The sequence below is a fragment of the Talpa occidentalis genome, unplaced genomic scaffold (assembly GCF_014898055.3).
Source record: "Talpa occidentalis isolate TD23 unplaced genomic scaffold, MPIMG_talOcc4v2.1 talOcc4.5, whole genome shotgun sequence".
NCBI lineage: Eukaryota > Metazoa > Chordata > Mammalia > Eulipotyphla > Talpidae > Talpa > Talpa occidentalis.
Genome location: NW_023604861.1, coordinates 125,224,678 through 125,238,138, shown reverse-complemented (window position 1 = coordinate 125,238,138; position 13,461 = coordinate 125,224,678). Strand labels below are relative to the sequence as shown.

The 13,461-nt window shown below is 52.7% G+C and overlaps 2 protein-coding genes across 3 annotated transcripts; both read right to left on the bottom strand.

The window, feature by feature from the left end:
- Positions 1-434: 434 nt before the first annotated feature.
- Positions 435-1,178, bottom strand: UCN (urocortin). Its single transcript, XM_037526916.1, has 2 exons — positions 1,095-1,178; positions 435-845 (listed from the first exon to the last, which is right to left on the bottom strand). The coding sequence occupies exon 2, from the start codon at positions 830-832 to the stop codon at positions 452-454; it is 381 nt and encodes a 126-aa protein (XP_037382813.1). The 5' UTR covers positions 833-845; positions 1,095-1,178; the 3' UTR covers positions 435-451.
- A 588-nt stretch (positions 1,179-1,766) lies between these two features.
- MPV17 (mitochondrial inner membrane protein MPV17) lies at positions 1,767-12,855 on the bottom strand. Of its 2 annotated transcripts, none has more exons than XM_037528342.2 (8): positions 12,823-12,855; positions 12,296-12,370; positions 5,091-5,206; positions 4,836-4,928; positions 4,652-4,747; positions 4,388-4,420; positions 4,072-4,124; positions 1,767-2,950 (listed from the first exon to the last, which is right to left on the bottom strand). In XM_037528342.2, exons 2-8 carry the CDS (start codon positions 12,363-12,365, stop codon positions 2,881-2,883), a joined length of 531 nt encoding a protein of 176 aa, XP_037384239.1. In that variant the 5' UTR covers positions 12,366-12,370; positions 12,823-12,855; the 3' UTR covers positions 1,767-2,880. The 2 variants fall into 2 exon arrangements, with proteins under 2 accessions (XP_037384239.1, XP_037384240.1); XM_037528343.2 differs by lacking the exon at positions 12,823-12,855 and adding an exon at positions 12,462-12,669.
- Between the last annotated feature and the right edge of the window lie 606 nt (positions 12,856-13,461).

The window sequence follows — 13,461 nt, the reverse complement described above, 5'->3', positions numbered from 1 at the left end:
CACCATCCCGCCCTTCTCCGGAACTGGGACCATTTGGGGGATGGAAATGGAGGAACCCCTCTTCGGCACCTCCTTGTCATTGAGCACAGATGGCCGAACCCAGTGCCAAGGGAAAAGGGTGGGAGAGTGCGGCGGCACCAGGACTTGCATTCCTGGGTGACCCTAGGTGAATGCTTTTCTTGGGGAGCCCTCCTGCAGCACCTGGTTCCTCCTGCCAGTCGGGGAAACCCCACTTTCCCACGGGTTCCCACCCTGCAGTGGTTTCCCACCCCCTGCAACGGAAGCCAAAGGCTCTTCAGCACTTTTATTAAAAAATACTGACGCGGAGTGCTCAGGGCATCTCTGGGGTTCTAGTCCCGCGGGACTGGGTCAGTTCTGGTCGCGCCTGGCCCCGCCGGGTGGGCGCGGGAGAAGGGACGGGCCGGGGTTACAGGGCCCCAGACCCTGCCGATCACTTGCCCACGGAGTCGAATATGATGCGATTCTGCTCGGCGCGCTCCCGCTGGCTCTGCGTGCGCGCCAGCTCCAGCAGGGTCCGCAGCAGGTGGAAGGTGAGGTCAATAGACAGCGGAGGGTCGTCCCGTCGCGGGCGGGGGCTGGAGGTCCCGGCCCCCCATCGGCCCGGCCCCGCGCGGTGCGGGAAGCGCTCGGCCAGCAGCAGGAGGAGCGCACGGGCCCCGCCTCCCTGGTTCCGCGCCCCGGGACTCCAGCGCAGACTCGGGTCCTGCACCCCGACCGCCGCTGCCTCGGTGCTCCACTGGCTGCTCCCCGGGCGCAACTGTGCCAGGACCAGCACCGCCGCCAGGAGAGCCGCGCGTCCCGCCCGCCTCATGGTGCCACCGGCCCTGGACACACGGGAGTGCAAGGTGAGGTGCGCCTGGGGCAGCCGCAGGTAGCGCTGCTTCCCTTCCCGCGCGCGTCCAGAACCCCACCGCCCGCTGCAGTTGCTGCCCCAGGCCCACACCCTTCCCTCCAGCCCCTGGCCGCTGCCCAGTCCCGTGGCACCCTTCCTGCCCTCCCTCCCTCCCGGCGGGTCGCGGCGGGGTAGCCGGGAGTCCCGCGCCGGAGTCTGGGCCGACCTCGGAGCCACTCACGGTTGCCGGAGAGCGTCTGCACCGCGCAGGACGGCGCTTCAGCCTCTGTCCCTCGGGGCGGACTGAGGGCGCCTTGGGAAACACGGGGTCTGTCCCGGGACCGTCGCCAGCCTTATATAGCGCCAGGACAGCTCGGCTGACGTCAGCGAGGAGCAGGCACTGATTGTGGAAGCATGACGACGGCCGGCTGTGAGACCCCGAGGGGCGCGCCTCGGGACGCTGCATGCGCCCGGAAGGCTGGTGCTGAAGCGGCACCGGGCAGGAGAGCGAGAAGGTGACCAGGTTGCAAAGATTGCTCTGGGGGCCAAGAGCCCCCTACCCGCCTGGAATAGTCCGTGACTAGTACCGGTCCCCCCCGCAGCGCAGTCCCGGCCGCCGGGCTCCGGCACAGGAAGGCAGGCGGATCGCGGAGCTGTCCGTGGTGCTGACCCAGCCCTGGGCCTCTACAAGGGGCCAGACACCTAGGGACGGTGCTTGCTGCTCAGTGCCAAGCCCCAGCTATCAGTTCAGCAAACTGGAGAGCACTGTTGGCAGCTGGCAGTTCGTTGTCACCATAGCGCCCACCCAGAGGCAGCCAGATTTTTAAAAATCACATTTTAGCTCTAGGATCTAAATTCTAGGGTTAGCTGACTAAAGAATCACCAAAAAAAAAGGGGGGGCCCTCTGATCTCAGGGTGCTTTCAGATCACAAAAAGACTGGTCCATCTGTTTGAGTCTTCCCCAAAGTGGTAGCTTAGCCAAGTTAATTTTTTCTCCTGGGAGCCAATGCAGCAACATTACCACATCTTTCACCCTCCAGATTAAGATCACTGGGTAGGAAGAAAACTTCATCTTAGTCCATTTGAGCTGATATAACAAAAATACCACAATCTGGGTGGCTTATATGCAATAAACATTTATTTCTCACAGTTCTGGAGGTTGGGAAGTCCCAGATCATGGCAGTAGTAGAGTCAAAGTCTGCTGAAGACCCGCTTTCCTGGCTCACGATGGTGACTCACATGGTGGAAGGTGGGAGGGTGCTCTCTGGTGTCCTCAGAGGCACCAATCCCATGAGGGCCCTGGTCCTGTGATTTACTCACTTTCCAAAGGTCCCACTCCAAACACCATTACTTTGGACACTAGACTATGAACATTGGCAGGGAGAGGGATGCTGCAAATATTCAACCTATAGGACTTGTGTGCACCTTTGTACCTGCCACTAACGAGTGATGTGGACAGGTCATCTCACTGCTGTGGACCTCACCATCCTCATCCGAAAGGACTGAGCGTGGTGAACTCTTCTTTCTAGCTTCTTGGAGGTTTTTTCCAGCGTTAGAAGTTTTGACTCCCCAACAGTTTTCTGCTAGGGCTTACTCAGTGCCTCTGCAAGCTCCAGATTATGTATTTAATATTTATAGAGGTGCCAATTAAAAGGTTTGAGGAAGGGTTCCCAAAAAGCTGGAGCCAAGGCTGGCAAGAGTTAGGGAAACAAATGGTCTATGAAGAGGAGGGATGAGAGGCATCTGCTGGAATACAGGTATAAACTAAAGTTGACAAATCATATTGTTCACCCAATATTTATGAAGTACCTACAATGTGGTGGGTGTAAGACCATAATAAAGGTTTCAGTGACTTCAAAAGGAATCAGGTTACATTTAAGGGTGAGATGAGCCATTTCAAAGTGCTAACCCATTAATTTTTGACAAGCAACTGATGAAAACTAGTAAGCGCACTTTGAGGAGGTTGCCTGCCCATTCCAGGGGTAAGCTACATCATTGCAAGGTGGAAGCATGGGAGCGAGGCAGGCTTAGGACCGATGTGACTTCCAGGACAGGTAAGTATTCCAGATAACAGCAACACACTGGACAACAGGCAACCTAAGGAACAGGAAAGGCATCGTGAAGAGCAAGAAGGGACAAGCCACGAGGGAAGTGCAATGGAAAAGGAGAGATTATCTCTGAGAGTGTCCAGATTCAGATTCCATCTGCCCCTCAGGCGGGGGGTGGGGGGCGTGAGGCACTGGCTCAGACCAGAGGACAGCCAGCTCAGGTTCTGGTGCTGTCCTAGCGCTGTGTCTTCTGGACAACAGTTTCAAAGTCAAATCCCCTCAGCAGCTCTCTTGCCATGCGTGGCTCTGTCCTCTCTGTCCTCCATGCCCCTGTCCAGGTCCCTTCTAAATACACACCTTTCTTCATCTTGTACCAGCTGAGGAGAATTCACCTTCCAAAAATGTACTGCCTGACATATAAAGTAACTCTTTATTTTAAATTTACTTTGCTGTAGTTTCAGAGAGTGTTGCCAGAACCCTAATGTTTAGGATTTGGCTCATAAGTTTCTATTCCTTTTAGCGATGCTTTTCTTTTTTTTTTCTTTTATATTTAAAGGACAGGTTTATTAGGGAAAGGGACAGAAGAGTAAAAGACACTTGCATAGACACAAGCGGGCAGGAAGAGCTGCCTAGCTATGCTTTTCATTTAAAAATTTGACCCTGTTTTCTCTGAAGAATTTTATATTTTTCTGTTTCCAAAGCATCCTGCCTCACCAACATAAATTTTAACCACTGAACACAAGATCGACTATATCCTTTATTGCAGCTTCAGCAACTACCTTTATTATTAGTGTAAGACATACTTCGCAGTGGACTAACTTGGCCAGCCTGGATCCTACTCGCTCTATGTGGTCCACCTTTCCGTCTAGCCTAGGTTGTCTGGCCCAGACATGGCCCTTGCAGATATTCAGCAAACAGAGAGCTCAGGGTGAATACAAACCTGGCTTGTGGAACAGGACACCCTCTGACAAAAGGTTAGTGGCAGATACTCTGGAACAGGTAACGGGTAGGAGGCTCGCAATACAGTGCTCTGAGGCCCGAGGAGCACTGATCAGGGCAAAGTGTTTTGGGCCATCCAAAGTAGTGCAAGGTTGAAATGAGAACCACCTTGTCTCCAAATATTTGTAATGTGGATTTTTCCTTGAAGGATAGCATAGGGATTTGTCATACCTGTAGTGGAGAGGGACCAGGTAGAAGTTGGCTAACTGCACAGCAGGCCAGAGCTACAAGAAAGAGAAGGCAAAGGTTGGGGGGCTGCCTTGATTACCTGACCCCCCAGACTTGCTGCCTTGCCTGGTCTTGCTCCAACCTCTGCAGACAAGAACAAGATGGACAACCAGGAGAATGCTTTCCTGAGTGCTTTCCCAACTGGGAGCAAGAGAGTGATCCCAACTGTGGGGTTTCTATGTCAGGAGAACCCACAATCCCTGGGCACTTCTGGACTCAAGGAAGCAGAAGAAGAGGCAGTTGAGGTGTCAGCTCTTACATAGTAGCTGGTGATGAGGGCATCAGGATAATCCTGAGGAGTCAGAAAAGGAGTACATTAGTGCCTGCACTTTCAAGCAACTCCCCTCCCAGTCTATCACAAAGTGTGATAGTTCCAGAACACGTTCCTGTTCCACGCCCTCTCTGCTCTACTCCTCCAGAGCCTGGGTCTCTATCTGCATGCTCCCCTTTTCTGTGCCATGAAGACTGTCTCACTCCCCTAGCACTGCCAGCCCAAGAGCTTCCCCAATCCTGCCCAGCTCACCCGCTGCAGCTTGGCCCAGTTGTCCTTGGCTGACAGTCCATTGGCAGCCCCTACCAGTGGGAGGAAGCAGCCTAGAAAACATGGGGCAAAGCCCCCCTAGAGAAGAGAAATTAGAGTTCTGGGAGCACCTGTGGCCCCAGCCACCCACAACACAGTTCACCCTTCCTGATTTCCTTCTGCTCACCTGATCCAACACCATCTTCTTGAGTGCATCCACCTTGCGGGTGCCAGGGATGAGCCGGTCCAAAACCCTATACCAGCCTCCTACTACCGGGCCCTGGAAGTAAAGCCCAGATGGCAGAGCAGGGATGCAGTGAAGGGAGCACTTAGCTTTTAGAGTTAGAAACCAAGTCCCAAGGGAAGCAGACACTCAAGGTTGGCTAGACGTGAGAGGCCAAGGGAGAGCAAAGGATGATATGGCAGCCCTGGCAGAACTTACCACAAAGCCACTGCCCAGAGAGGCCATGGTCAGGGTCCGAGCGGTCTGGTGCTCTCGCAGACCTCGCTTCTCCACCAGCTGCTGTGAGATAACATCCCCCAGACCCATCAGCAGCCCTGTGTAGGTAAACAAGTACGGTCAGGATAACTCCTGGGGAAAGAAGCCTGCCAAGGAGGGAGGCAAGTCTACTAAATGAAGTAGGCGCCGGCACTCTGAAGCCAAGGGCTTAATTCTGGGGCCTACAGCCCTTCCCTAGAGTCCCTTCCTGCTGCTTCCAAGCTCTCTTTTCCCGAGGCTGGTGACACCTCGTACTAGAAACTGGGATGAACAGCCTTGAGCGGGCCAGGGCCCATGAACTCCACACTGAGCCACGAAGGAGTGAGAGAGAGGAAGGAGAATCTAAGGTGCCAGGGACTGTGAACCAGCAACTGTCAGAACTGGAGAGACCTTCTGGGTAATTTTATCCAAACCCCTTATTTTAGAATAGTGGATATGAAGGTCCAGGACCTCACATAACCATTAAGCGGCAGAGTCAACACAAGAGCAGGTGGCTTGCTTTCCTAGACAGAGCACTTCCCAGGACACTGTACTATAACAGGCCACATGTGCAATGGTAGGGAACCCTGGTCTTCGCCCCCACCCAAGGCAAAATCCTGGGCAATGTCCTTCACCTTGGTGTTAGAGTCCATATTTGTGGAGAACAGCAAGAACAACTTTTTTTCTAAAACAAGCACTTGAATGGTACCAGGCTGGAAGACAAATGGTAAGCTACTAATCCTCTCAGGAGGAGTCCCAGTCACCTCTTAGCACAATCGGCCAAGCCCAGGCTTCCCCATTCACCACTCAGACTGAGCTGGTGTTACAGTCATGTCTCCCCTCAGGCCTCTGCACCCACATCTTCTCCCCTCACTTGCACACCGAACTCCATGCAGGCCCAGTCAGACACCCACACCCAAAACCCAAGATAGAAATAATCACTATTTACAGAACCCCTGTCAGTTAAGGTGGCGTGATGGCTTCCAACAAACATACACTTAAAGGGCCGCTTGGGAGTGACCGTATGATCTCTGGCTTGTCTGTTCATCTCACTGAGTAACGAGAGCCCCCCTAGAGCCCCGCAGCCACCACCTTCCCTGTGCCCTCAATTAGCACTGGGCAAACACATCCTTCAACCCCATTCCTTGGCCCAGAGCTGCCTCTGACGTCTGTGCTGGCTGTACATTCACTGTTCTTCCCCCACACCCGCCTCATGGCCTGCCCCTAGAAGCTCGTCAGAGGAAGTGGGGTGGCGCTGAGAGCCGGGGCTGGCACCTATAGATGACCTAGGCTGCTGGCACTCTAGCCATGGTGCAGCTCCACCCCCACTTACCCAAAAGGCTTCCCTACCTCTCTTCTCCCTTGAACTCCCCAAGTGGTGGAGGGTCTTCCCAGAACATGCCTAGGTAGACCCTCCCAGAGGGCAAGGATAGAACGATCTAGGCATTTTTGTTCTCTTATTCCCTACCACACCTAACCAAGCCTCTGCTGGATGCTCAGAGGACAAATGTCCCATGTACTATAGCAAACAACAGGACTGCTCCTCAAAAGGACAGAAGTACTCAAGGTCTAGCCCAAAGGGCAGTACTTGAGGTTCAAGGTATGAGGATCAGATGAGACTGAAAGCTTGCTGCCCTCTCCACGCAGTTAGCACTTACCTCTCTATCCCTCCTCTGACAACTTGGGGTCACCAACTGCCTGGTCATGCATAAAGGGAAGAGTGACCCTGACACTGAGGACCAGGGGTAGGGGTAACACAGCCAGTCACTTCCTAAATGAAGGGTGTTTAACAGTCTAACATTCTACCTAGACAGATATTTCCAGTTTACGAAGGGCTCACATATTTAGTCCTCCTTAAAGGCCTAGGAGAAAGGGGTCATACCTCCACTGAATGTCTTTGAGTGAGGGGGTGACTTGGTTGAGAAGTGAGGCCAGGACCTGAAACCAGGCCTTCCCCCAAGGAGGAACAGGAAGCCGGGGAAGTCCCAGCTGCGCCTGGCTTGGACTCAGGGGCCAGAAGGCGCCAAGAGGCTACTGTGACTGCTGCTTGGCGTGGGTTCCTGTTCAAATAAGGCCCCAAAGCCATGCTTATCAAGGACACCTCTTGTATGAATGCACTCCCCTCTGTCTTTGACTCCCCAGAATGGGATCACTTCTGTTCTTGCCATGTTGTGGGGTGGGCAATATTCCTGGGGAAGAAATAGTCATAAAGTGAGGTGAGTGTTTCACTCTTCACGACTTGTCAGCAGTCACACAGCTAGGTAGGAAAACAGAAGTCCTTTACTTCTAGCCTCATAGTCATGAAGCTTGTAGTCTTTAAGATGGATTCTAGGCACCCAAATTGTGCCCGTCAAATCTGAGGACTACCAGGGGACAGAGTCATCACTGCAGTAAGTGTGTACAGCTCTACAGCCACCAGTTCTGGCCATTTCAGACAGAAAAGAACCCAGAGGTCTCCCTCTGTTCATCAGCCACCCCGCCCCATAGCAATGGCCTCCATCAATTCCTGGGTGGTCTAAGGCTTTGGTCACAGCATGGAGCAGGGTCCCAGCCTGGAGCAGGGCCTGATTTCTGATCCAAGTCACTGACTGAGCAGTCAGTCTGACATTCAGATTCGTCACTCCATCTCCTCCAACCCCAGAGCTCAAGCAGCCTCAAGTCAAACCCAGGCTCTTTGGGACATAATTATCTGGATCTTCCAGTGATCTGGCTGTCCTGTCCATGGACTTGTTTCTGGGTGGTTAGGGCCGAGGGTCTGCAGAAATAAGGCCTGAGTCCCAATGGGGCAGGAACCTGGGGCTGCTGGGCAGTGATGCCCCAATGCCGGACTGGGCACAAAGCCTAGCGGGCAGACACTGGTGCGGATGTGACATCATGCCCCTGGGTAGGTGCCAGTTTTCATGCCGTCACTCACCACCGGATCCAGCAGAGGGAGGTGTGTGGGGGAGCCTGCCTCCCAGCAGTACTTGGGACTGCCCCTTGTCCACTAGTGGAAAAGCCCCAATTTCTACCCCCTCTTCCTAGACACAGGTGGGGGTAAATTCCCTACTTCCCTTATTTTGTTCTTCTCCTGGTTTTTGTGTGGAGTCTTCCATGCAAGAAAACAAAGTGTTAGTGGAAGATGAGAATGCAGAGGGGCAGGAAGGTCCTTGAGCGTAGGTGGCATGGGTCAGCAGGTATGCAGCTACTGGCACAGGGCCAGAGGCGCTACTGACTCCTTCCTCCCCATGAGTTGCCCAGCAAAACTTTGCCAGAGGAAGGTGAAGCTAAGTGGTGAGAGGAATGTGCATTCTCTGGGATTGGTCTGAATGTTCTCCCCATTCTTGGTCTGAACCCTCCTGCCAGAAAGTGAGACAAAATGGAGGTTCAGCAGCTTGTCAGTTATCTAAGTCCAGACCAGACAGGGTACACTCAGCGACCTGAGGCCCCAGCAGTGTAAGCATAGAGCAATACACTGGGAAGTGGCCCGGGTTCTATGCAGTTCTCCAGTGAGCACGCAAGATCTCAGTGCATGTCACTCTGCCCTCTTGCCTCGTTTCCTTCTCTGTAGTGTCAAGGGCTGGACTAGATGGTCTCTAATGCCTGTTGAGCTCTTAGCTCCTGGCTTAATTCAGACTCCAGGGAAACCAGTATCTGCAGAAGCTTAGCTGTTCCCACAGCAGGATCAGGGTGGTCGAAGATGAATGGAGCTGAACCCTCGATCCACTGGAGACTGGAAGGGCCCCGAAGAAGGGACGGGATAGGGCTGACTCGGACTCTGCGGAACACACAGATCTTTGTCTAGGTTGTTCCTGTTCCTAACTCTGGTTTGGCTAAAAATGGGTGTAACTAACACTTCTTTTGAACCATTTCAGCTCTTCTTGACTCACTCTTACTCCAGCCACTAAGCCGCAGTTCTACCTGACAGATCCCACCCTCAGGCCTGTGTCATACCTGGGGCGGCACTGTGGATGCTTGTCTGGGGACTGTGCTTGTGCAGCCTGGTAGCACAGGGGTGTTAACTATCCCATGGGGTGAAGCTTTGACCAATTTGGGCAGGAGTAGGTGGGTAAAGGTTTCTCCTTTTCTCCAGAGAAGACTATTCACATATATAGTCCTAAGGGACTTTTCAGGAAGCTTCTCAGTCAGTTTTTTTTTTTTTTTTTTTTAACAATTTTTTTTTTTAAAGAGGCACGTATTTTATTTATTTATTTATTTATACAAGCACTGGGTACAGTCAGAAGCGCGGGAGGGTGAGAGAATTCAGCAGAGCCAGAGCGGGGAGCAGAGCAGGCAGAAGGACTGAAGTACACTGCTGAGGGGAGCAGTGGGCGGCAGGAGAGGTCTGCGCGCCATGTGGGACCCTCCTCCGGTGGGCGGGGAGCAGCCGGGGATCGAACCGGCGCCGCAGAGGCCGCGGGGAGCTTTGCAACCCAGCGCTCAACCGCTGCGCCACCGGGGAGGCCCTTCTCAGTCAGTTTTAAGGGATTGAGCAGTCAGGTTTGCTGACTGCTGCCTCTCCCTATACTGACTCTCCCTCTTGCCTGCATAGGACTACTTTCCAGTTCCTAACAATTAAGCACCTGCCCAGAAGCTTCTGCCCTGCTTTTTGGAGAAGCAAGGCTTACATAGTTATCCATGTTCAGATTTATGGTAAGTGGAAACCCAATCCAAATACCACTATAAAAAGAACAGTTTATTGTGTCTGGGTTGACAACACTCATATAAAAGGCCAACACCTTAAGCCTTGAAAACTTTTTGTTTAGCTTTTAAAATTATTTTTTATGCCTTTTCAAAGACTTATTCCTACAATGAATCCGTGAGATCATCACGTAACTAAACATAAGGTCTAAAGGAAGAAACTGAGGCCCAAAGAGATTTACTGACTTGGCCTGACTCACACAGTTACTAAGTGCTATTCAAACTGTGGTCTTCTAACCTGAAGCCTGAAATCTCTATTCTGTTTTCCTGTGTGATGAGTTAGCCCATGGAACTGTACGAACTACGGTGATGGGGTCTAAAAACAGCTCTGTAATCTAAATCTACTTCCTCCCTTTATTTATGGTGGATCCAAATACACTGAGCAGCAGGGAAGGAAAAGCCTGAAAGACTTGGAAAAGTCAGAGGACACCTCTAATTAGAGGTTGCTTTAGGGCTACATTGAAATGTCCCCACAACCTCAGGAAGACTGCAGGTGTGGAGCCGCAGGGCTCTATCACCAAGATAGGCACCCCAGCTCAGCCGCTTATCTGCACTTGCTTCTAGTCAGCTGCAGATCCCTTAGATAGGAAAACATAAGGATTATCCTTCCTTTCCTATTCTTGATAACCGCAAGAGGGAACCTTCCTTCTGGCATTAGAGGCCCTGAGGGAATCTGAGGCTGGGCAAAAGGCCCAGCGTGTCAGTTCCCATCACAGCCATACAGTCCTGCATGAGTCACCACACACGCAGCCAGGTGAGTCATACAGGCTGACGGACACTCTGAGGACAAGACATGGGGTGGTTGGGCACATAAGCCTGGAAAGGGACTCTGGGAGGGCCAAGAGTCTATTCCCTGGCCAGTCACCCAATGAGGTTTTTAGTGGTGATGTGGAGCTATATTAATAACAAGATTTCTGTCCACCCAACACCCTTTTAACGGTCTTTGCTTCTCAGAGGCCAACCGGTTCTCATTAGAATTCTGTTCCCCTACTTTAAACATAGGGAAGACCCCATCCTAACTCCATCACCCTTGCCACTACTCTAATTCTCACAGACCTTCTAAATCTTCCCTTATAAAATTTACTCTGTGCCACCCCCTCTTATGTTAGCTAACCTGTGAAACAAAGATGGTAACAGCAAAATGGAGAAGGTAACAAATGCAGGTAAGTCACTGGGTTAGCTCTATGAGGTCGAAACTCAATTACTGAATTACTAAATCTTTGCTTAATATATTGTTTGGGGATTTAAACATAGGTAACAGAACCCTATTTTTAAAAAATCAAAAAGAATGATATAAACCAAACTCAATTAAAGTGGCCATCTCTTGGGGCCTCCCAGGTGGTGTAAGGGGTTAAGATGCAACCTTTGAAGCTACCTGTAGCCACTGCAGCAGGAGCTCGATCCTGGCCAGGGAGCTACCCACATGGTGCAGCAGACCTCTCCTGTCTCACTTGCTGCTCTCCTCAGCAGTGTTATTACAGTCGACCTGCCTGTTCTGTTCCCTGCTCAGTCTCTGGTGAATCTTCTCATCCCCCACATCTCTGGCCTGTACTCCAGTTCTTGTATGCATAAATAAATAAATCTTTAAAAAAAAAAATAAAGTGGTTATCTCTTGTCTGAGTCAGGGAGAAGTGCTCAAGGGATCTCAAAATTGAGTATTGATACAGGAGTACTTGTTTTAATACTTTAAACTGTATTATTATCCTTTTGTATGTTAAGTTATATTTCACTTTAAAAATCTAAGAAAAACAGGGCCTCCCCGGTGGCGCAGCAGTTGAGCGCTGGGTTGCAAAGCTGCCCGCAGCCTCTGCAGCGCCAGTTCGATCCCCGGCTGCTCCCCGGCCACCGAAGGAGGGTCCCACATGGCACGCAGACCTCTCCTGCCGCCTGCTGCTCCCCTCAGCAGTGTACTTCGTCCATCTGCCTGCTCTGCTCCCCACTCTGGCTCTGGTGAATTCTCTCACCCTCCTGTGCTTCTGACTGTACCCAGTGCTTGTATAAATAAATAAATAAAAATTAAAAAAAAAAAAAAAAGAGTTGCTATGATTTAAAAAAAAAAAAAAAATCTAAGAAAAACAAACTGGGGTAACAGCCCTATTTCCAGCACTTATCGATGTGTGATCAAGTGGGTTCAAGCAACCTAGTTCACCCTATGAGATAACATTAATGTGCTGAAAGTGTTTGGCACACCAAAATGTTAGAAGAGCATCTGTTATCGCTAGTTATCTAAATTAAGGCCTCTTGGAGCAATGCCTTTATCCTGAAGAGATTACATCTCAGCTTTTTAAGGACGTCCAGATCTGACTTTACAACTAGGTCAACTAGTCATACCCTCTTTTTTAAGAATAGCCTTGGAAACCCACCCTCCATAACAGTATGGGTACAATTTGAGAAGCAGACAGACAGCTCTTCAAGGAGTCTTCTGGGTGAGCTTCTTCCTCCCAAATCAGGTAGCTCTGGTCCCACTCGGGTGCCAGAGAGACACTCACCAGCAGTCAGAACCTGTACTTTCCATGGGTGAGCAGTCAGGACCCGCTGGTATGCGCGCCACAGTGCCATGAATCCTGTCAAGCCAAGAGGAGAGGGGTTCACCCCCAGTGCTCCTCCCCACGACGGAAGACACGCTAGACTTTCCTTCGCGCCCACCCCCTCTACCTTCTCCGCTTCCCACGGGTCCCAGAGAGGCAGAGGCCTCTGGAGGGATGCTTCCCGGACAGCTTCCTGTCAGAGTCTGGGGCGCCCATGGAATTCCGGAGGCGGCCAGCCGCCAGCCCCCCCGCAGCCCGAGGCAGGGTCCTGGGGGCCGCCGTCCCGCCCGGGACTCTGGGAGGACAGGTTAGCTCTGGCTTTCATCCAGAGCCCGGTGCGTCCCCACGCGCAAACCCACACCCTTCCTAAGTCCACGCCACACAGGAGAAGGGGCCTGGCACTCCCGGGCCCGCGCCTGCCACGCACGCCGTGCACCCCAGGGGAGCAGGCACGCTGCGCCGGCGGCTGCGGAGCGCGGGCTACTCACCTGCCCGCACGCGAGCGCGCCCCTCGCACGTGACCGCGGCCCCTCGCACGTGACCGGGACCGGCGCAGGGACTTCCGCCCGGCCCCGCCCCTTCCGCCCGAGGCCCGGCCCCCGCCAGGACGCTGGGGGGCCGACTCGCCCGCGCTCGGGCGGAGCAGCTCAGCTCCCAGCTGAGCAGCCGCCTTCCCCGGTAGCCTGCGCCGGGCCTGGGCGGGGCCCGACCTCGGCCTCCGTCTCGTCCAGGCCCCGGTCTCAACCCATAGACCTCGCGGTCCCCGAGCCCCGGCCCTGACGTCCTTCTGTTTCAGGAATGTTTGGAAACGATAAACATAGTAAAGTGGGCGGGCGTTGCCTTTTTAGTGTATCTTCAGAAGCCTCAGTTGGGAGCTTCGGTCTTGTTGTATTTATCTTCACAGCAGCTAGTTCGGTGCTCTGTCCACAATAGCCTTTAGCAATGCTGGGTAGGTGACCCCCGACAAGCGTTGGGATTACAGAACCTCAGGTTTAGTTACAGGTTTCATTAACTAGCGGGCTGTGCAGCAGTGGCCACCGCTAAACTTGAATTTAAGATTCTTCTGTGAAATGACTGTTTTTCAAACCGGACTCCTTGGTTTTAGGGGCAATGTGTGTGTGGGGGGG

What these genes read in the sequence shown, in the direction of transcription:
- UCN (XM_037526916.1), bottom strand. Translation starts at nt 832, where the DNA reads ATGAGGCGGGCGGGACGCGCGGCTCTCCTGGCGGCGGTGCTGGTCCTG.
- MPV17 (XM_037528342.2), bottom strand. Translation starts at nt 12,365, where the DNA reads ATGGCACTGTGGCGCGCATACCAGCGGGTCCTGACTGCTCACCCATGG. An exon ending in AGAAGATGGTGTTGGATCAG is followed by an intron (nt 4,748 to 4,835) that starts GTGAGCAGAAGG and finishes TCTCTTCTCTAG; the next exon opens with GGGGGCTTTGCCCCATGTTT. An exon ending in ACTGGGCCAAGCTGCAGCGG is followed by an intron (nt 4,421 to 4,651) that starts GTGAGCTGGGCA and finishes CTGACTCCTCAG; the next exon opens with GATTATCCTGATGCCCTCAT.